Source organism: Lissotriton helveticus, chromosome 3_2, assembly GCF_964261635.1.
Source record: "Lissotriton helveticus chromosome 3_2, aLisHel1.1, whole genome shotgun sequence".
Classification (NCBI taxonomy): domain Eukaryota; kingdom Metazoa; phylum Chordata; class Amphibia; order Caudata; family Salamandridae; genus Lissotriton; species Lissotriton helveticus.
The window spans coordinates 466246241-466269170 of record NC_136062.1 but is presented as its reverse complement, the minus strand read 5'-3'; the positions used below and the strand labels follow the sequence as shown (position 1 = coordinate 466269170).

Here is a 22930-nt window from a genome sequence, read left to right as displayed (position 1 = left end):
GTTAATCTGTTACTGAATTTGAGCTTCAAGTCCAGCACCTGCTTCCTTATCTGTAAGTACTTCCTGTTGTGGTTTAATTTTTGTGACAGCATGGAGCATTGTGCCATACTTGTAACTATTCTCTGACCCTGCTTCGAGGGTCAGAGCAGTGTCAGAGAATAGTTGCAAGTAGGCAACAACTCTGGAGGCGCCGCTCAGGAAGCACACACAGGGTTACAGCAGGTGCCCAAGTTGAAGTTAATTTCTTTGTAACCATTTTGTAAATGGTTACAAAGAAATTAGCTTCAACTTCGGCACCTGCTGTAACCCTGTAAGTGCTTCATGTACTTCAGTTTTTGAAAATCCGTCCCGCACACGATTTTGCGGATTTTTCTGCAATTTCGCGAGATTCACGGACCGCGAAATTGCAGAAAATTCGCAAATTCCGTGAACGGAACGGATTTTACGCCCATGCTTATAGTAAAGTGGCCCTACGTGTGTCCAGGGCTTGTAAATTAAATACTAATAGTGGCCTTAAGCACTTGTGGTGCCACCCACTTAAGTAGCACTTGAACCATGTTTCAGGCCTGCTGTTGCATTAAAGGTTTAAAGCTGTTGTTAGGCCCAAACCATCCTAAGACTTCACCTCCTTTACCACAGAACTGAAAATTACCTTTATCAAAGATAATGCTATACTCCATGAATCTCACTACTATTCTCCCTACACTAGGGTAGGCCCAGCACAGCCCAGAGGGCATGGTGCAGAGCATTTAAAAAGTAGGGCATGTATTTTTTTGTGTGATATGTCATGGTAGTGAAAAACTTCTACATTTGTTTTTCACTACTGCACGGCCGATCTCTCCTATTAGAAAACATTGGAGTTGCCTTTTTACATTTTATTAGTGTAATTTCCAAATGGGAAGAGATAAACAGTTCATTTTTGGGGTCTCACAATTGAAAATCCTAACTCATGGGAAAGTCATATTTTAAATTACAATTCTGAAAATGCTACCTTATTGTCATTTTCTTGCCTTAGCCATTTGGTACCTGCAACGTGTCTCTGGGTCACATGAATGGGGATAACAGTTGAGTCTTGTGCATTCCTCCTAATTAGCCACACACAATGGAAACTAGGTGTGACCGGATGGGCCATCACTGGCAGGATGTGAGGGAGGAGCTGGGCACAGCCCCACTTACACCTTTCATGTGGTGTTTTTACTATTTTACTATTTGAAGTGTGGGACAAATACATTGCATCTAAATTAAGCCTGACTGCTTTGTGCCAAGCTGCCAGGGGGATACGCATAGATTAATTTGAGGTTTGCACGTTCCTTACCTTGACTAGCACTGTCCTTGCTGCTTGACCAGGGCTCACTCCCCAGTCAATCAGTATCCCAATGTCTAACATGCTTAGGATCATTAATATAAGTTATTAGATGAAGGAAGATTTGTTTCTGATACATCCAAGAAATTATTGGAACATATCCTAAAAATACATTTTTTAAACCTTTTGTTCTGCAGGTATTATTTGAAAATCCAGAGACAGATTATGGTAAGTAACATTTTATTCCTCATTACTGCGTATGAAAAGTGTACATGGCCAACAGGTTCAGTACTGATGGGGGAAGTAAATGTGCCTTGCCTTCCAGATGCGGACCGCCCACCTGCAGCTGAGAGCTTGGATGTCTTTGCAGCTGAGAGCTTGGATGTCTTTGAGATCATCTGCAAAGAGAATGTGGGTAAGATAAAAACAGGGCCGTCTCGGAGCCAGGGTAGGAGATACATGCACATGATGCCAGCTCGAAATGAGCCTTAGGACACACACATTTGCCACACAAATGTACAGTGCTGCAAACACACTCAGCCAGAGGTACAGCAGAATAGTAGAGACGAATCTAGGTTTGCATGCCATGTATCGAACAATGTCCTCAACTCTATGCTGCTGAGTAAGCTCATCAGCTTTATAAAGCTATCATCTTTCTCCTGGTGCTCCTTCTAATTCCCTCATGTGTTCTGCAGCCTCCCCAGTCTAAACCCTTTTAACCTCCTCAGAGCCATTGTTCCCTCTTGCTGCTGGAACCACCATGGCTGCCTCACTGAGGGTCACAATGTCCTTCCTAAGTATCCTGCAGGCATGTATGTGTCTCTTCACCTAAGTGACATAACCACACCTTCATGGTCATAATGCTGACACTTCACAAACTCTCCCCCCACAAGGGCTACTGTAACTTCCGTCTTTGATTTCTCGTAACTTCTGGATCCATACTCCTGGAAGACCCTCCAACTTTAAATCAGCTGGACCTCTGGTCAAACTCTTTGCAATAGGCATTGAAACTTATAGGGGACCATCCTAATGCTGTCTTCCTTTGAAATCTATCGACTACCCCTGCCACTCAGTGGTATCTTGGTCAGGAAGACAACTTGCGGCTGCCTCCTACTGACCCAGCCACAGCCTAATAGTCCACCCATCCTGCATAGTGAAATAGCACAAAATCATGGGGCCCCTACAGAACGTTATGAGGGGCCTCTGAGTCTTCAGTATCTCACAGATATTCATATGCTTTAAGATGAATAGTGGCCCCTGAAAGTTTGGGGGCCCCTTGAAAGGTTGGGGGCCACCCTGTGCTGCAGGATCTGCAGATACGTGCTTCCCCCTCCACCCCAAATCCTGCAACTGATGCTCAAACATACCTCTTTGTTGTCTTCTGCGGCCACTGGGACTGGGCGATCTTCTCAAAATCGGGCAGTTTCTGTGCACCTATGGATAGGGTTTTGATTCAAAATGCTTTATGGAATGAATGAGTGTCAATAGAAACAGGCAACGACATTAGCAGGAAAAAAGGAATATCAAGTGGAGCATCGAGGGGTGGCTGGAGAGAAGTGTAGGGAGAATAGTAGTGAGATTCATGGAGTATAGAATTATTTGGATATTTGGAGGGGTATTTATAAAGCGCTGCGTTCGCTCCGAAAGGAGCATCATGGCGCTGAGTAATCCTTGAGGCCAGGTCGCAGAGGGTAAGGGGGGAGGCTAAATGGAAGCTTTGGACCATTCGTCGGGGAGATTGAAAATCCATGTTTTGAGAAGTTTTCTAAACGGTTTCTCGAGAGTCTGATGTCTTAGGTGTCTGGGCATGCTGTTCCAGGCTTTTATAGCCAGGGAGCTTAGGGTTTTACCTCCTTTAGACTTCAGGTTAAACCTGGTAGAGACCATGAGATTTTCTTGGGCAGAGCGGAGGGAACGACTCGGGTTGTAGTGTGGGAAGCGTCTAGTGAGGTAAACAGGGCCTGTTTTGTTGTAGGCCCGAAAGGCAACAATGAGAATTTTGAAAAGTATTCTCTTGTGCAGGGGGAGCCAGTCCAAGGTCTTAAGGGCTGCAGAGATTGAAGATTTGCGAGGTAATTTTAAGACCAGCCGGGCAGCAGTATGTAGAACACTTTGGAGTTTGGAGAGGGTGGACTTCTTGGTCCCTGCCAGGAGGCCGTTGCAGTAGTCCACGCGCGAAAGAATGAGGGCTACTGTTACAGTTTTTCTAGAATCTAAGGGGAGAAAGTCAAAAAACTTTCTGAGGGATTTGATTATGCCGAAGCATCTGCCGGCCACGGTCGTGACATGATGGTCAAATGAAAGATCAGAGTCGAAGAATACCCCGAGGTTTCTAGCAGTAGAGACGGTCTGGGGGGGGGCGGCAGAATTTTCAGGCCACCAGAGAGCAGGACAGAAAGAGGCGTTCTTTCCGATGGGGAGGATCTCTGTTTTATTTGAGTTACAGCGGAGGTGGTTGGAGTCCATCCATTGGAATACAGCAGTTAGGCAATGTTTAAGATTGAGCTCTGCAATGTTGGAGTTGTCGTCTAGGGGGATGATCAACTGAGTATCATCGGCGTATGAGGTGACAGTTATGCCGAATGATTCAATCAGGGTGAGGAGAGGGATGAGATAAACATTGAAAAGAAGGGGACTAAGGATGGACCCTTGGGGCACTCCGGAGGAGACTGTTTTCTCTTTAGATTGAAAGGGGCCCAGGGCAACAATTTGGGACCTGTCACAGAGAAACGATCTGAACCATGATAGGGCTGAGTCTGAGATTCCGATATCCCTTAATCTGTCGATCAGAATGGAATGGGATATGGTGTCGAATGCTGCCGTGAGGTCAAGAAGGATCAGAATGGCCTTCTTCCTTTGATCTTGCAGCGTTTTGATGGTGTCGGTCAGTTCAATTAAAGCAGTTTCGGTTGAATGTTTTAATTAATTAATTAATTAATTAAAATTAGCTTTGATAAAGGTAATTTTCAGTTATGTGATAAAGGAGGTGATGTCTTAGGCCACGAGAGAGGCACAGGAATCTGTAGCTAAGTTGCTCAAGGAGCCACACAAGTAGCCGAAATAGAGCAAGGTGGTTTTTTAAGCACTCTTTATGGCGCACAAATCCCTCCATGGAGCGAGCCCGGCCTATCTGAGGGAAAAAATATCATGGTATACCCCCAGAAGAAACCTGCATTCTATCTACTCTGAAACCATGGCTGCTCCTGAGATCCGTAGAGCGTCCTGGGAAGGCGGGCGTTTTGGTAACGCTGCTTTCATTCTTTAGAACCAAAACAATTCCTGTACTGCTGATGTGGTCTTTTCCAATTTGTAAGAATAGCGGACACAGCGCCAAGACACCTTAGGGTATACGCAGCGCTATCCAAATATAAAACAAAATCTCATCATCATCAAAATACCTTTATTCGATTCAGAAGAATCATAAAAGTATACAATTGAAAAAATTTCATACATACAAATTCACAAATGGTATTTCATATTCAAAGGTTCAGAAGCAAGAACACAAGAACACAATACACAGTATATCAAAAGCTTAAAATCAATAAAACATTATATTAATACATAATGATTCCTAAATAAAAACGAGTCTGATAGAACTGAACATAAAACTACATATGGGAACAGTTAATAACAGTCTCAAATGCTTAAAAAGTTCCTTATATTATTCAAGGTCAAATATCCCTCAAGAGAAGTTTAGAAACTTCTCATGGAACCATATACAGCGAGCAGGAAAACGTAATGTGCACTACCCAATATATCATATCAAAAGCATAAAATCAATAGAACATATTCATAGTTCATAGTGATTCCTGATTAAAAAAGCAGATCTAATAAAACTAAGCATGGAACTACATATAGCAGCAGTTGATAATGATCTCAAATACTCGAAACCTTTCTCATATGTACAAGGTCGAATATCCCTTATTATTATTATTATTATTATTACATTTATTGAGCGCACAGCTACCCGGAGGTTTCCCGGCGCTAGTAAACAAACAGAAGGTGAAATAAGCTAAAAAGGACTAAGCAATAGATTTAGACATTAAAAAGCCAGGTCTTGATTCCCCTCCGAAATTTAAGGTAGCAGATTTCGGATCGCAGGGGTTGAGGCATAGAGTTCCATAGAGAGGGTGCCAGGAACGCAAACGAGCGACCGCCCATTTTGACTTTATTAAAGCGTGGGATCTGAAACTTATTTTGCGTAGAGGATCTCAATGTACATAATGCTGAGCCAAAGAGGACAAATATTTCGGGGCTTTGCCAGTTTTAATATGGTTGCATTAAACAGAGAGCTTTAAATTTCACTCGGCTCTCAATACGCAGCCAGTGCAAATTGCGTAGATGGATTGAGACCGAGGACCTAGCGGGCAGATTACAGATGAGGCGAACTGCCATATTTTGAACCACCTGTAATTTCTTGGTGACCTCCTTGCAGGCACCCAGAAGAAGGATGTTCCCAGAGTCCATCCGTGATGTAACAAGGGCCTGGACTACAGTCCTCTGGGTGTCTGCTGGAAGCATCCACGTGATCTTTGTCAGCCACTTGATGATGGTAATACAGGTGGCTGAGACTTTTACCACATGTTGCTTCATTGACAACTGGTTGTCAAAGAGGACCCCCAGGTTACGAGCTGTTACTGAAGGGGTGGGAATAGGGCCCATCTGCTGAGGCCAATGTTGTGGGCCCCAGAGCGATGGATTCGGGCCAAACAGAAGCAGCTCCGTTTTATCTCCATTAAGTTTTAATTTATGTCTGTGCATCCAGCTAGAAATTTGTTCCAGACCAGACCGGAGGGAAGACGTGGGAAAATGCTTATTAGTTGAAAGCGAATAGACGATTTGAGTATCGTCGGCATAAGAATAAATAGTGAGACCAGCTTGCTCAGCTAGGAAAGCTAGAGGTCTCACATAAAGATTAAAAAAGAGGGGACTAAGGATAGAACCCTGGGGAACACCGTGAGAAGAAACATGAGTTGAGGAGACAGAAGTGGAGGAGAAAACTTGAAAAGTGCGGTCAGAAAGAAAGCTATCAATCCAGGCCAGGGCAAGGCCATCAATGCCAATAGATTTCAGGGTGGACAAAAGGATGGTATGGGAGACAGTGTCAAATGCGGCACTCAAATCTAACAGAATGAGTGCCACTGTCTCCCCATTGTCCACCTGTCGTCTGATGGTCTCTGATACTCCAAGAAGAGTGGTCTCAGTGGAGAAGCCAGCCCTGAACCCGGATTGTGAAGGGTGAAGAAAGTGTGAAGATTCAACGTAGGAAGTCAGAAGACAGTTAACGTGCTTTTCCAAAATTTTGGAAAAGCATGAAAGCAGAGAGATGGGCCGGAAATTAGATGGATTATTTGGGTCAGCATTGGCCTTTTTTATCAACGGGACCACCATCGCATGCTTCCATGCTTTAGGAACCATGGCTTCAATCAATGAAGCATTCAGAAGATCTAAAATAATCTGAAGTGTAGATGAGTCCAGGGTACCAAGTATTTGCGGGGGCAAGGGGTCAAGGGGAGAGCCAGATTTTATTTCAGCTAGGTATGTGCGAAAAAGCGAGAAAGAAATCAGATCCTAGGAGTGAAGTTGAGGGGCATGGGGAGTGATAGTAGATGCTGCAACAGAACAAGAATTGGATGTTTGTGGATCAGAGCTAGATGCATCCCCAGAAGAGGAGCTAAAGTTTACATACATTTTATCTATTTTCTCATGAAAGAAATTGGCAAGAGCATTGCATTGTTCTGTATCAAGACATGGGTCTTTAGGTACAGAGGACATGCCTGATAGATCTTTTACAACTTTAAAAAGTGCCTTAGGTCGATTTTGGGCATTAAGTATAGTGATATTGGCATGATTGGCTCTAGCAGTGTCGCAGGCGGAATGGTATGCTTGAAGAGCAGTCTTGTATTTTTTTTTATTATTGATGCAATAATTGGAACGCCAAATGCGTTCCAGTTTCTTGCAACGAGATTTTTCTTGTCGAAGTGAATCATTAAACCAGGGAGCTGGTGGATGATGGATATGAGGCTTATTCCTCTGAGCTGGAAGGCAGGAATCTAAAGCTGATATCAGCCAAGAGTTAATAGATGACACATCTCTAGTAGTGATAGTGGGAAACGTGGGCCTAGAATTCTCAAGGCAGATGTTGAGTTTACCATTATCTAAACGTTTCCAATTTCTACTGGCTTTATGTGGATGTAAACTAGTGGAAAGTTTGTGGTAATCCGATATGTTTAGAGAAAAATTTATGATGAAATGATCGGACCAAACGATAGGCTGAGGGGGAAAGCAAGTAATGATATTAAGATTAGAAAAAATGGGGTCCAGTAAGTTACCAGCTTTATGGGTGGGGCCAGAATTATGCAAATGTAAGTCCAAGGCGGCCAAATCCTGTAGCAAACGAGTACTAATAGGGCAGGATAAGAGGTTAAAGTGAATATTTAAATCACCCACTATTAGAAAGTTGGTCGATTGTAACATTAAAGGGGCAATGAGCTCTGGAAAGGAGGATGCCCATGCGCAGGCCGAGCCTGGGGGACGATAAATCAAAGTTCCAGTCAAAGTAAAATTAGGAGAGAGTAAAAGTTTAAAAAGACCGGCTTCACAATTGGGGAAATCAAGATCTTCCCATTTACAGGAATAATCCCTTTTAAAAATTATAGCAATACCACCACCCTCCTTGTGAGCTCGGTTTCTCCCCAAAAAGGTGTAATTATTAGGGAGAGCCATGGCGATGTCCGGGCCAGAACTCTCATTTAGCCATGTTTCCGTCACAAACATGGCTGCAGGGCTTGCAGACATAAGGAGGTCAAAAATGTCTCTCTTATGTTTGGAGAGAGACCGGCAGTTTAAACTGATAAAACACAAATCAGGGCAAGTTTTGTAAGCCATAGATGAATAATGTGTGACAGTGGGAGTATCCCAAAATGTGGATGAGGTAATGCATACCTCAGGAGTGACAGAATCAAGGGTAAGAGCACAATTTGGACATCTCAGCGGCGCATCTTGACAACGAAGTGCGGGAACAAAAGTGCAGGAAGGCGGCTGCAGACTCAATAAGGCAGTGCGGGAGTATGTTATGTGAACGGGAGCAAAGGAAGTGGCCCCTGGTCCCGTCCTGTCGCGGACGGGCGCAGACGGGCAGGACTTTGGCACGACTTCGGCGCAAAGTCGGCGCTCCCGCTGCGCTCGTCCGCTGCGCTTCCGCCACTGCTTCATTAAGTACAAGATGGAGAGAAACTCACTAGACCGCTAACCTGAAGATTGACCAGCAGGGCGGAAGTGAGGATAATTGGGCCGGATGCAGGAAGTAGCGCTCGTGTGGTCCCGCCGCTACAAACGGCACAAGCCGTGGCGGATCGGTGCCTAGAGCGAGAGTGAGTATCTGGCAAATAATAAAACGTTGCGCCGAGGAGCGGCGTTCAAGAAAGATACAATAGTTTTTAAAAGCACAACAAATTACGCGTTGCGCCGAAAAGCGGCGATCAGACTACAATGACACAGATAAGGTTTTTAAAATTTCTAATAGACGCACAGAGCCTCAGCGGCCTGTCTCACCAACTGTCAGCCCCAACTAAAGGCTACAATAAAACAATCTCTTGGGGCTTTATAAAGTGTACAAAAAAGCACAAAGTTCATTGTGCATTGTTGAGCTACATTATCACATGGGCAAGGGGGTAGCCTCTCACACCAGACTCCTTGCTTAGGAAAGGCAACTAAAAAGTGCAGTGCTTTTAACCGGAATCTAGTCAGATAAAAACGCCATGGTGTATGTGTAGTAAAAGATAAATAGAACTGTTGCTGTGATATAACCGCTTGGTTTGGTGTATGTTTATCTTGTCTGGACAGACCTAGGGTAGTATAATATGCATTCCTAATGACCATTTTCATGTCTGATTTAATAGGGTCAGGATTTTCATAAAAATTTTCAAGACCTATTTTATGAAAGGGTTCCCTTACATAACGCAACCATGGAATCAGCATGGCCTTATCAACATTCACACAATCTTTTAAAATTTCTTTTGAAAACAGCAGACCTTCTGAAGACCATATTTTCCCCCATAGGAGCAGGGGGGACACATTAATTCTATCACTCACGAAGTTTAAACCCACCTTGGATTGACAGAAAATATTTGGAGAACTATTTGGAATAGATAAAAGGCGTTTTAAAAATGTGTTCTCCATAATTTGTATTTGTACACTTTTATGGTATCCCCATACCCCTGCCTCATAAGTCGCTACTGGCAAACATTTAGATTTATACAGCGTCTTGAGTTCCGCTATTGGTTTTTGACCTAATTTGCTTGCAAAGCGGAAAAGGGCCTCTATCGATCTACTTGTCTTTTGGGCCCGGGTTATTAGTAAAGGGTCCCAATTCAGTGTTTTATTAAAAAGATTTCTCAAGTAATTAAAATTTGGGACTTTCTCAATGACCATGTTGTCCACAATAAATGTACAAGTTTTAGTTCTATTTGGGCCGCAAACCATTGTGAATGATTTAGTAAAGTTACCCTTTTGGTCTAATCCCAACATAAACTCATTAAAAGCATTCAAACATTTTTGCATACTATTTGCTGTTAGGGTCATTAACACAGTATCGTTCGCATAAGACAATAAAGGTATGTGTTTGCCATTTATTTTAGGAAAGTCCAAACCTTGTTACAATAAAAATTGTTCTAAACCATTTGTGTATACTAAAAACAGAAAAGGGGCTAGGATACAGCGCTGGCGGACACCTTCAGTTGAGGGGATAGACCCAGTTTTTTCACCACTTGGACCATATCGAATAGCCACAGAGGTAGCTGCATGCAATCTACGCATAAATCAAATCAAAATCAAATCAGGACGCAGGTGCTACATTCTCATGTTTGTTCAAGCGAGTGACTGACATAATGTCTACATTACTTTAAAGCGTGACATCTCTAGGCTTAGGAAGTTTATGCTAAAGCATGATTGGCTGTTGCTGTGGGCCATCCGTTTTTTGATGAACTACTTTCTTTACAATAATAACAACTGTTCAAAATCCCCTCTATCCTAGTGTAACTTTACTGTGCTCGAAGGGTTCTTCCATTAACTGTACACCACATGAGTGAAGCTTCTCCTTTTTCAGAATTGATATTTAAAAATAACAATACCAATTCCATTTGGTCAGAGGGGTTCGAGTAATGTATAAAAGCAGAAAAACATTGCATCCCAGCAGCAGTCACCTCTAATCTTCAGCCCGTATTACATATAGCTCATAATATCCGCGTTTGTACCACGGGTGGCACGCCTGCTTAAAGAAGCAGGCGTGCCAGATGCAAACAGGGGCACTGTGTCCTAGGACAATGAACGTGCTGCTCCCGGGGCCGCTGCAAACTAATACTGCCCTGAGGGACCAGTGGGATAAGTATTAAAGATATCTGCGACCCCTTCTGTAATACAATTGTGCCGGAGGTGCAAAATGAGGGTGCACATTCCGTTCCAGGGTCACTATGGGAAATGCAGCCCCAGGTCTCCCAAGAGAAGGAGAGGAAAAAAGGCAGCCAAATAGAAATTTCACACCCGTGATCATTTAGCATAACATTTCATGAGTACCCAGAGAGTACTTTAACCCTCCCATACATCATTTAGGCCTGTAAGTGTATATTACGCTGAAGACGTAGCTCTGACTATTGGCTAGATCCCTTCTGCCCTTCATTATTAGGGCTTGTGGTATGGGGCAGGTGCCTGTGTGAGTGTATGAATGTCTAGTGGGTTAGATTTTCAATTATGCTCCAGGGATACCGCCTGTCTCTGTTTGATTCTGCTCCCTAGACAAGCAGAGTCTCTCACTCGTCCTCCACTAGCTGTGCCCTGAGTGTGACACGTACATCTCTGGGTCTAGAGTTAGAGGGTGCAGTGAAGCATATGTTTTCATTCTATCACTGCCTGTGGCTACATCTTTCTTCCAGTTGTCTACTTTGGTAATGGTGCCCCATAGCAATTCGCTACAATTCTGCATTCAGACAGTAATGGAGCAATCACAGTAAATCATTTAGCCCAGTGTGGAATCAGTGTAACACAGGCTCATAGAACAGATAAGAAGGTTCACATGATCCTACACCCTTATACCAAGATATGGGTTTGGGACCTGGCCATGTGAATACACCCTACATGAACTGCCTGGCTCCACAGGCAGGTATGGTGTCCTGCTGGATCAGGTGTAAATTATTTATGATGCAAACAGGAAGCTGCTTATGCCTATCATTCTGGGAGACCTTCTTGGTTTGCATCCAACAATATTTCCATTTTGCATTATTCAGCACCATTTAGATGTCTGCTTCCCAGGCCTGTATGATGTGAGTGGAGCCATATTTTCTAGCTGCTGTGAACATTATGTATAATTCAGAAACCCATGTTGTGGAATCTTGGGATCTGATTACCCAGGTGAATGGTCTGAATTGCAGCTGTTCCTCAAAGAACCTTGGAATACTTTCCTAGATAGTGTATTAGTCTAATGTGAGAAAATTCCGCTCAACATACAAGTAGCTCATAGTTGTCAATCGGGCCCTGTATAAAGCCCTCACCACTACGTGTTCTTTGGTGAATGGGAGGAAGGGGTTTGAGCCAAGGGTATTGTGGGCAATAAGTGCCTGAGTCCAAAGATTTGCTCAGTGCCCACCACTTGCGCCTTCAAATTTCAATGTGCAGGAAACCAAGGCATAGTCTTGATTACACCTCATGACTTTCTTCCACCCTCCATATGCGCTCTACCTCTTTACCTCCTTCTTTAAGTGACAAACATCACTGCTTTCCTATTTTTAACTGATTTTTATGTCTTTCTCTTCATGCTTCTTTCCCCTTTTTGTGTTTTTCTCTCTCTTGCTCTGGATCAAAGTCTTTTGAGGAAAATAGTTGCGGGCCCATACAAAGGCACTAGTGACATAGTGAAAGATAGCAGTAACTACAGCATAGTGGGCCGCTCAGGCCCCGGGCTCCAATGACACTGTACCTGCTGCACTAATGCTTCACTCACGGAAGGCAGTGTGTGTTGTTTCACTGTAGATTGTTTGCTATTGCATGATGACTTGCTCTCCAGAAGGCTGCAGCTTCCTTCATCCCACTTGCCCTGTACCTCTTTCCTTCTTCTAGATGTAACTAGAGGAGCTTTAATTCATTCACTCAGTGCATCTACTCTCATTCCAGAAAGCAAAAAGCTCCTGCAAGGTGGAGACATCGCTGTGAAACTTGGCCGCAGTGCCATGATATGTAAGGACGACAGCTGCTTTTGGCCCAAATCCAGTGAAGGGACGGTTAATGTTCCCTACACTCTCAGCGGTTACAGTGAGTATCTGATGTGGTGGTGGAGGTTGCACCTGGAAGAAGTAGTTCAACTGCTTTATCTATCTGCCCTCATTTCTACCTTCTTACAAACTCTCCATTCTTCTACAGGTGACAGCGAAGTTGCTAGCATCACTGATGCTATCTCAGAATTTGCAGGATTGACCTGCATCCGCTTTGTGGACCGCACCACGGAAACGGACTACCTCCAGATTGCACCGGGAGATGGGTAAAGACAGGACTTGCTTCTGGGTCACCCCCATGAATACATCATCAGTTTGTAGCCTTTGCCTCTCTTGGTGGAGCCAGTGCACTCTGTCCTGTAATCTAACATGGTTGCTATATGTTCTGTAAAATGAATGTTCAATATTATAATCGATGGTGGTGGGTCCTTGGTCCAGCAGGCACCAGTGTGTGATCCTGGACATACACAATCAAACACTCTTCACAACAAACTCTTGTTATAGCGCAGTGTTTTTCACATGCCACAAGTCCCAAGTCACTGCCGTTCCACCCTCACATTAATGTCCAATGTCTGCATCCTATCACTGCCCTTCGAAGAATTGATACACTGAATAGTCATTGACATAGGTCTGGAAAGCAGTGCAGATAGAAACAAGCCCTGGTTCCTAGGATAGATTTGCAGTGTCTGCAGGTCCAAAACTAGGTTGGTGAGCTGTTTAGGAGTGATAGGTGAGGAGGTAGATATTGACACCACAGCTTATCCTATAGACACAGGGTTGGTCATCATGCCTCTGCTTGCTTTGGTGGACCCATAAGAAAACAAGTTACTTACCTGTAACTGTAGTTCTCCAGTATTGGAACCTACATAGATTCACATGCCTGAACCATTCCCCGTCGTCGAGACGGGAGTCTCCGGTACATAAAAAAGCAATGCTTAGTAGTATAACAAACTGAAAAGAGGCCTAGGCCCATTTCCCTTCTGCAACCCATAACCCTCGTTATGTAAACGAGACCAAACTTTTCCCTGAACTAATCAGAGCTCCTCACCCTCTAGAACCCTCCTTAGAGAACCTTCTGCGCCTCAGATTTTCGCACAGTTGTGAATAAAAACACTCTTAGTGCTAAATCCAAGGTGAGACTCTCACCGGAGGAGGGTGGATTGCATGTGAATCTATGAAAGCTTCCAATACTGGAGAACTAGTTACAGGTAAGTAACTTGTTTTCTTACTCCAGTATTGGAGCTTTCATAGATTCACATGCCTGAATCAGAATAGCGTGCAGTAGCATGAAGCACATTTTTCTTTTTTTCATATAGTCACTGAATACAGCATCATTCTGTACATAGCTACTTTAGAATTTAGCATATTAATATTGCAATCACTGTAACTAAACATAATAATAGAAAAAATGTGCATTTGTAACAAAGACAAAAGGATGGAGGGATGCCAAGAGGGCTCACCATTATTGAATAATGTTTCTCAGCACCGCTTCTCCCACCGCCACATCTGTCTCTGCAGCTGCTTCCAAGCAGTAGTGCCTGGTGAAGGTGTGCGTAGAACTCCAGGTCGCTGCCCTGCAGATATCCTGGATCGGCACTCCTGCAAATAACGCAGTGGAGGTGGACACTGCTCTCGTTGAATGAGCACGAATTTGTGCGTTCTGAGGTTTCCCAGCAGCTTGGTGACAATATACTATAAATCCATCTGGCAATCCCACGTTTCGATAAAGGGAAGCCCTTCCTGGGTGCGCTGAAAGCGACAAAAAGCTGTGAAGACTTGCAAAAGTGTTTAGTCTCTTGCAAATAGAATTTGAGACATCGCTGGACGTCCAGCGAATGTAGAACGCTTTCCGCTGATGTTGTCGGTTGTGGAAAGAAGCGTTTTAAAAATGAATGGCTCATTCAAATGAAAGTCAGTTGGTACTTTTGGAATACATTTCGGATTAGTTCAGAGAATCATCCTGTTTTCTTTAAATTGTAGAAAAGGGTCTTAAATTGTGAGAGCCTGCAATTCCCCCACTCTTCTGGCCGAAGTTAGAGCGATGAGAAGCACCACCTTCCACAATAGGAATTTGAGATCTGCCCTGTGTATAGGTTTTAAGGGTTGCTTCATTAATTATGAAATGACTATGATCAAAAGCAAAAGAGGTAGAGGAGGCTTTATTGGAGGAAAAACTCTGAATAATCCCTTCATGAATTGTTTAACAATTCTTGCCGACCATAAGGATGGTCCTGAAGCAGTCCTTCTGTAGCTTGATATTGCAGCTAAAGGTACTTTTATAGATGCCTGAGTCAAACCCAACTTAGCTAAAAGCAAGATGTATGGAATAATTTCATGAGGTGCTGAATTCAAAGGATAAACGTTACTTCTTTGACACCAGAGACAACATCTCATCCACTTCACTCTGTAGGTCTTATTCATACTATCCGCCCTGACCTTGGAGAGGATATCTTTACATTCTTCTGAGATGCTTAGATGCTGAAATTCACAGTGCTCAGGAGATAGGCCATCAAGCGCAAGGATCTCGGGTCCGGATGGAGCACTTGTCCCTGGGACATCGCCAGAAGCTATGGCATTGGTTGGAGGAGAATCGGATGGACCTACGAAAGCAGCAGAAGCTCTGTGAACCAGTGTTGTCTGGGCCACCATGGGGATATCAGGATTAGTCCGCACGGTTCTTTCTTGATCTTCACAAGTACTCGCGGCAGCAGGGGAATTGGGGGAAAGGCGTAGGCAAAGACGCCTGACAATGCCATCAAAAACGCAATCCCCCAAGATCCCCGTTGGGGAAGCCAGCTTGCGAAGAACCGGCATTTCCTGTTCTCCGCTGTTGCAAAGAGGTCTACTGTCGGTTCTCCCCATCTTTGAAAAATGTTGTTCAGGACTCCTTGGTTCAACTCCCACTCGTGGCAGGACGATTTGAGCCTGCTGAGAGTATCCGCCTTGATGTTTTGATCCCCTGGGAGATGTTCTGCTGTTATGGATATCATGTGCCGTAGCGCCCATTCCCATATGTCCTGGGCTTCCTAAGAGAGGGAGAGTGATCTTGTTCCTCCCTGCTTGTTTAAGTAGTGCATTGCAGTTGTGTTGTCCATTCTTATCAACACAGATGATACTCTTATCCTTGGCAGGAAAGCTAGCAATGCGAAGCGGACCGCTTTGAGTTCTAGTAAGTTTATGTGTAGTTGTTGCTCGTGCAACTTCCAGTGACCGCTGACTTGAAGGACTTGAAGGAACGTTCCCCATCCTTCTTGGGATGCATCTGTTGTCACTACCAATGGGGCTGGAATTGTGAGAAATAAAAAACCCTGCAAGACATTTCGTTTTCGGGTCCACCATGCTGCGGCTTGATCCATGACGGGCGTGACTTGGACAACATCCTCGAAGGATCCCTTCGCTTGACGCCATTGCAGACCTAGCCTGGCAAACAACTCCACGCAAGCCTCTGTTGATGTTCGGCCTAAAGCTGCTGATGGTGCCTTGACTAGCCAGTCGTCGAGGTAGGGAAAAACTTGGTGTTTCTGTCTTCTTAGAATTGCAGCCACAGGAGCCAGGCATTTCTTGGGGCTGATTACAGGCCGAAGGGCAGTACCTGGAATTGGTAATGTTCTCCGGCCACCATGAACCGAAGGTACTGCCTGTGTGAAGGATGGATGGGGATATGAAAGTAAGCATCCTGTAGGTCTAGTGTGGTCATATGGTCTCCTGGGTTCAACAGTAGAAGGATGTCTTGCAGAAAAACCACCCTGAAAGATTGCTTTTTGAGATAGGTGTTTAGGAATCTGAGGTCCAGAATTGGCCGCCATTGAAGGATGTTTTTCTTGATGAGAAAAAAGCGAGAGTAAAACCCCCTTCCCCTCTCGGAGTTCGGTACCGGTTCTATTGCTCCCTTTTGGAGCATTGCCCGAATCTCCTCCTGCATTTGATGTAAATGCTTGACCTTCTGATGTATCGGCGGCATACAAGGGGGTTTCTGTAGAAATTCTAGAGTGTGACCGAATTGAATATTGTTGAGGACCCATTGGTCCGTGGTTATCTGTTGGCAATTTTGAAAATAATGAGCAATCTTTCCACCCAAGGGGACATGTGATCTCAGAGGGATCGGTGTAGCCGGAATTAGAAGGTTGTCATTGTCGTCAGGTGTTGTCTTTCCCCTGATGACCTCCTTTACCTCTCGGAGTCGATTTTGTGTAGCCTCCTGTCTGGCGCTGTGTATACTGCTGATGGTAGGGCTGAGATGAGGTGGAGTAAGACCCTGTTGGTATCCTTCCTTGTAAGATGATTGACCTCTACCTCTAGAGCCTCAAAAAGGAGCTTTCCTGTATTGTAGAGTTCCCAATGACTTAGCCGTATCCGTATCTTTTTTGATACTCTGTAGTGCATCATCTATATGCTTGCCAAATAGATCTTCACCGTTGAAAGGAAGGTCCAAGATTTTATTCTGGACTTCCGGTCTAAATGCTGTTGCCCTCAACCATCCTTGCCTGCTTAGTACCGCAGCTCCTCCCAGAGATCTGAATGCCGTGGTTGCTATGTCCATAGCGCAATCTATGAGTTTGGCCAAAGTCCTCTCCCCTCATTGCAGAATTTTTCAGGCTTCTTGTCTCTCCGTCTCTGGTATATGGTCTATGTAAGGTGAAATGTCGCACTACATTTGCCTATCGCACCTCCCTAGAATGGCCAGGGCATTCGCAGCTTTCACTAACAGAGCTGACATAGAGAAAAATCTCTTCCCTGCATTGTCCAGCCTTCTACCCTCCCTGTCCGGAGGTGCCGTAATAGGAGCTGACGGATTTCTTGATTTTTGCTGAGCTGCTTGGGTAATAACTGAGTCTGGCTTAGGATGACCTAAAAGACAAGCTGGAGCATCTGAAGGAGCCTTATATTTTTTGTCCAACCTGGCGAGAACTGGAGTCACTGTAGCTAGTGCTTCCATGACCTTCAGGCCTTCCTCCCAAAGATGACTTACAATCGGTAAGGATCGAACTGTCCTACGATATGGTTCCTTGAAGTCATACAAGAAACATTCCACCTTATCCTCTGCCATGGTAAGTGTAAATCTTTTAGTGGCTCTCTCCATTAAATTATGAAACCCACCTATGTCCTCCGGTGGAGAATCAACAGGCTTCGGAGACGGAGCAGAAGGTGACGGAATGAGATAATTGTCCCAACCTCTGCTAAGGTCCGTGATCTCTCCTTCTTCCTCCTCATCTGTGGTCTTTGGGTCTTGACCAGATCTCGGTGGTGGAGATCTTGGGAGGGGTTCTGGTAAGATGTCCCCCCTAAACACTGGTGTACTTGGTATAGAGCGTGGTTGAGGCGTAGCCTCAGGAATTTCCCTTGAGGCTTGAGGTACAGGATATCTCCTCCTATAATCCTCTATCATGAATTGTAGATATTTTAACAAGGAAGATGGTACACTCGTCATCTCTTCCTGCTGTTCCTGGCGGTATTGCGGCTGAGGACGCTCTTTATCTTCATAATCACCTTAATCCTCCTCTTGGTACTTCACCGGCAACTGAGACGGGCTACTAGCATAATCAAAAGGGCCGCTATCATCTTCGTCCCCTTCCGAATCCTCTTCCTCCAGAAGGTGAGATGGTACCAGAGGTGACACCTTACGTGGAGAGGTAAGTTCTGGCGTAATTGTCCTTTTCCTTGCCAAAAACATCTTTTCTGGGGTTTTTTCCCTCGTCGACGAGCCCGTCGACGAGATCGCCGTCAAAACCGTAGACGATATTATCGTCGTCGACGTTGCCGTTACCATCGTCGTTGTTGCCGTCGACGATCCCGTCATCACTGGCGTCGATCATCCCATCGACTACGTGGTTGTATTCGTAGCCATCGACTCCATCGTCATCGTCGCCGTCGTCGCCGATCTCGGTGTCGACACTGTCATCGACGGCGATTAAGCTCTTGAAACAGCTTTTACCTCAGGTTTCTGCGATGATGACGTTATTTTCCTCGACGACGCAGATTTCTCCACTTTCTCCTCAGAAGGTGTAGAGGATTGTTTCTTGACAGAAATCTTGACCTTGGGGGGAGATTTTGAGGGCTCTGAACTAGTTTTCTTGGTATGTTTAACCCCCGTAGCATGACCCTTCTTCTCTTTCTCTTTGCCTGAAGGAGATTTTGAGGGACTATGCCCTGAAGACCCTGGGGCGGTCTTTTTAAGGGCCTTCTCAGGTCTTTCCCCTGAGGTATGAGCCTGAGGAGATCTGCTCCTTTTCTAAGATCTCCTGGAAGAAGAGGACTCCTCCTCACTGTCACTGGCTAAGATCTCCTTCCTAGCTTTCGCCTTTTGAAGCCAGAGTAGAATCCTTCCTTCACGGTCCCTCAAAGTTTTATTAGGAAAGGTACGACATACCTTTCAATCCTTTGCCTGATGGTCTGGATAAAGGCAGTAGATGCAGTCCTTATGAGGGTCGTCTGTATAGAGCCTTTTCTTAGAGCAGGTGGCACAAGCTCTAAATAGCAAGGAGAAATAGTCTGAAGTTTGTTTATCTATTTGGGAGATTTATTGAGCGTGCAAACACCCATGGGTGCCTCGGCGAAGTGTTCCAAATAATTAAATCTGGGGAAGGAAAAAACACTCCGGTCCAATATCAATGAAATATACTGAAGAGTTTGAGCAGAGCTCCAAGGAGACTCCCTAGCACAATGTGCGGTAGAAAGTCCGTGGAGCAGAAGGTTCTCTCAGGAGGGTTCTAGAGGGTGAGGAGCTCTGATTGGTTCAGGGAAAAGTTTGGTCTCTTTTACATAACAAGGGTCATGGGTTGCAAAAGGTTAATGGGCCTCTTTTCAGTTTACTATACTACTAAGCATCGCTTTTTTATGTCCCGGAGAGTCCCGTCTCGATGACGGGGAATGATTCAGGCATGTGAATCAATGAAAGCTTCCAATACAGGAGAACTACTGTTACAGGTAAGTAACTTGTTTTCTTATGGGTCCACCAAAGCAAGCAGCGGCATGATGACAAACCCTGTGTCTTTAGGATAAGCTGTGGTGTAACTCTGGAGTAACTAGCTTAGATTGATGTTTCTTGATATACATATCAAAGAGAATAGGTAGTCACAGGTAATTCTAAAAAGAAAAAGACACGGACTCCTGCGCACTTGTGTGTGTATTCTTGAAAAAAGTATAGAGGGCATATTTATGGGCCCCTTTTCATCGTACTTGCCCTATGCAGTGTGGTGCAGGAGAGATGTTATATAAAAATGAAGTTTATGATGCTATGCAATGTTACCTTGCGTGGCCCTGGGTGACTTCATAAATCTTACGTAATGTAATGCAGAACAAATTGTTGTGCTGCATTACTGTGTGCGAGGGAGGCGTTACCATGGGCATTGCAAGGGTGTTCCCACACAACGTCCATGGATTTTAAAGCATTACACTTTTTACTAGAAGTTGTAAACCCAGGAATGCGCCGAAAACCATGCCTCCCCAGCTGAGGCGTAACAAGGAGAACTATGTAGATATGCATTCTCATCACACATAGAAAGAGGAAAAAGCCTCAGGGGATTGTTTTTGTTGAAAAAGGTAAGCCTTTCTTCCAAAAACAATCCTCCTTAAAAAACAGACACCCTTGCACCACGGTACAATGGTTGCTGTGTTGGTGCCAGGCACTCAAAAGGATGCAAGTGCCGGAGAAAAGGTGGGAATGTGCTATATTAACTTAAACACTATGCCTTCCTGCCCTTTCCCTATCAGTCAATGCTGCACAGCAAGGTGACCTTCTGCACTGCACTGCGTGTCTTGAACATAAATATTGCCCTACATCCATAGGTTTACACACAGAGGAAAGCAGTGTTGCTTTTCCATACATAGCATTCCATGAATGCAAGATCAGCAGCCACATGGAAGTTAAAATCTTCAGCAGGGCCTTCTGACTTTTACACATCCAAGAGGAAGGTGGCCACACTCAGCTCCACCCACATCTGCAAGGACCATACAGGTCCACTAGGATCCATGTCCACAAAGTGTCCCGGGGGCTGCTGGACAGCTTCGGCTTTTGTTCACAGTAAGATCCACTGACAGTCTTTGTCAGTACAGTGAATCTTTGCAAGTTCAAGCTGCGAGCCAATTAGGTGGGGGTCAAAGTTCAACAGAGGAGTCTGGAAAGGGCATCATCTCACACTGCATTGTATAGGTCACTGTTTAGGCGCAGATGTGGGGGGGCTGCTGCACTTTACATGGGGCTGCTCTAGTGGGAAACTTTGTGATTTCTCTTCAGTCTCTTAAATATAGAGCAGCAGAGGAAGAAGAAGAAGTGAAAGTTTGGGATGGAGTCCTCTGTGTACGAATGTGAGGTTCAATGTTAAAACTAACGTTCTTAAAATATAAATATTTGTGGATCGCTATGGGTCACCCCACCTATAGCTGCCCAAGTGGTGTTTGTGAAATATTTACTGGGCTCACACATTCCAATGATCAGTCATCATTATAACAAGTTATATCCATAATGTTCACACACTTAAAAAAAGTCTCAAGCCTTAGCCCCTTGACTTACTTTACACAGTGAGACCAATAGATTGCTAATCTGCGAAGAACTGTGCCCCCCAAAACGAAGAGACAGCACCCACATTTGCCAGATCATGCACAGAGAAGGCAAAGATACAGTATGCTGAGACTAATGGAGAGATGAATTCCTCATGTCAGAGTATGCCAAAGGGTGGCCCTGTTAAGAGTCTGTCCTCAGGATCGGTTTGTTGATTAGTATGTCCACCTCTAGATCTAACCAACGCCTGGATTGCCGTGATAGCACAGAGCGTTGGGATGATCAAGCGGGGGAAGAAGGAATGCAGAGGAGAAGGAAAGGAAGGGAACAGCGGGGAGGGAGATCTGAAAGACACAAAGAAATAGTAGACTATGAGAACACTAACTCACTTGATATGCATCAGACATTTCCTTACACCATATATTGTACCTATCAAGTTCCTTATACCTGTAAAGGAATATACGTATTTGCTGATGAGCAGAGCTGCCTGACAGTGCTGTGGATTTCTGATGTATCATTGCATAAATACAAAAGGAATGCAATATGTAAGCATAAATATCTACACACATACAAGACACAACAAGGTCCCGAGAGAATCACCCTATGTAGCATTGAACATACCCATGTCTAAACTCCTAATCGAATCACAGGGGTAGAGTGTAGCCATTACCACTCAAGAGGAACCCCTGTTAAATAAAGGAGTCATAGACAGAAGGTTAATACACAAAACACACAAGCTACTGTACCACTGTCACATCAATACTGGATATGTGCAAAGTAAATATTTCATAGGAGATACACCAAAAGATCAGGGATCATGGAATCCGATATAATACGTCTTATATAGGCAGGTGTAGTTCCCAGGGTGAAAGAGGCAAGACAAGGCGTGTCTGTGGACAGTACGAATATCAAAACAATAGGGGAATTGCCCTTGTGGATCTCAAAACATCCACTTCCCCGTCGGCAAGCAATACCGACCGAGTCAGCATCAAACAACTGTAAGTAACTAACCCCCAAGCGTAAGGTTCAACTTGCAACCTAGACTTGGTGCAGGATCATCAAAACTCAGCGATCCTGCTGAGAACTCCAATCGGTGCAGAGCACCCTTACCGCACCGCGGGGATGAAACGAATCTGTGAAGCAGGCAATCCTGGCGTTCGGACTGGAAGTCCCGACGCCGAGCCTGGGCTGGAACTTCCATTTATGCTTCCTCTCGCGAGATCCCGGTCGCGTCGTGGAGGCTCATGGGAGTGGTAGTTCTTAGCTCTTGGCCTACAGGGAAGTGTAGTGCGGTCGCAGCGCGATCGTGACAGGCCCTAAGGAACCTCATAGCGTGCCAAATAAACAAAAAGGCAGGGGATATTTTTGGGCAAAAGAAAAAACTACGAGAAATTGCACAACTGTTGTGGTGGGTCTGACTTCATCCTTCTTCTGATACTGTTGTCTCAGGTGTATCTAGTATTCTGTCTTGCTGAGGCTGCTCTTAATGAGGTCACTGTTTTCAGGTTTCAAGTGTTCTCAGAACTGTCTCTCTTTTACTCCATGTCTGTCACAGCTGCTGGTCTTTCATGGGAAGGGCAGGCGGACCCCAGCCATTATCATTGATAGGTGGTTGCCTATCGAGAGGTAGCATCCAGCATGAGCTCAACCATGCCTTGGGCTTTCACCATGAGCAGAGCCGCAGTGACCGCGATGAGTACGTGATGATCATGACAGAGAATATTTCAGATGGTAAAGTAACCCTCCACTTTGACCAATCACTGCTACTGACCAGAGAGAACTGTTTTCTGTTGTTGATTGAATCTTGTTATTAACAATGATTTGCAGTTAGAGAGTGATGCAAGGATCACAAACAGCCAACAAAGTAAA

At 44.7% G+C, this 22930-nt stretch overlaps 1 protein-coding gene across 1 annotated transcript in view; it reads left to right on the top strand.

Moving 5' to 3' along the window:
* The window catches only part of LOC144826405 (astacin-like metalloendopeptidase), a 174138-nt gene that overhangs the window by 113901 nt on the left and 37307 nt on the right, over positions 1-22930 (top strand). The window contains exons 5-9 of the mRNA XM_078684717.1: positions 1448-1531; positions 1629-1718; positions 12467-12604; positions 12713-12830; positions 22617-22792. Coding sequence (XP_078540843.1) covers positions 1448-1531; positions 1629-1718; positions 12467-12604; positions 12713-12830; positions 22617-22792 — 606 coding nt within the window. The remainder of the gene's footprint in view (positions 1-1447; positions 1532-1628; positions 1719-12466; positions 12605-12712; positions 12831-22616; positions 22793-22930) is intronic.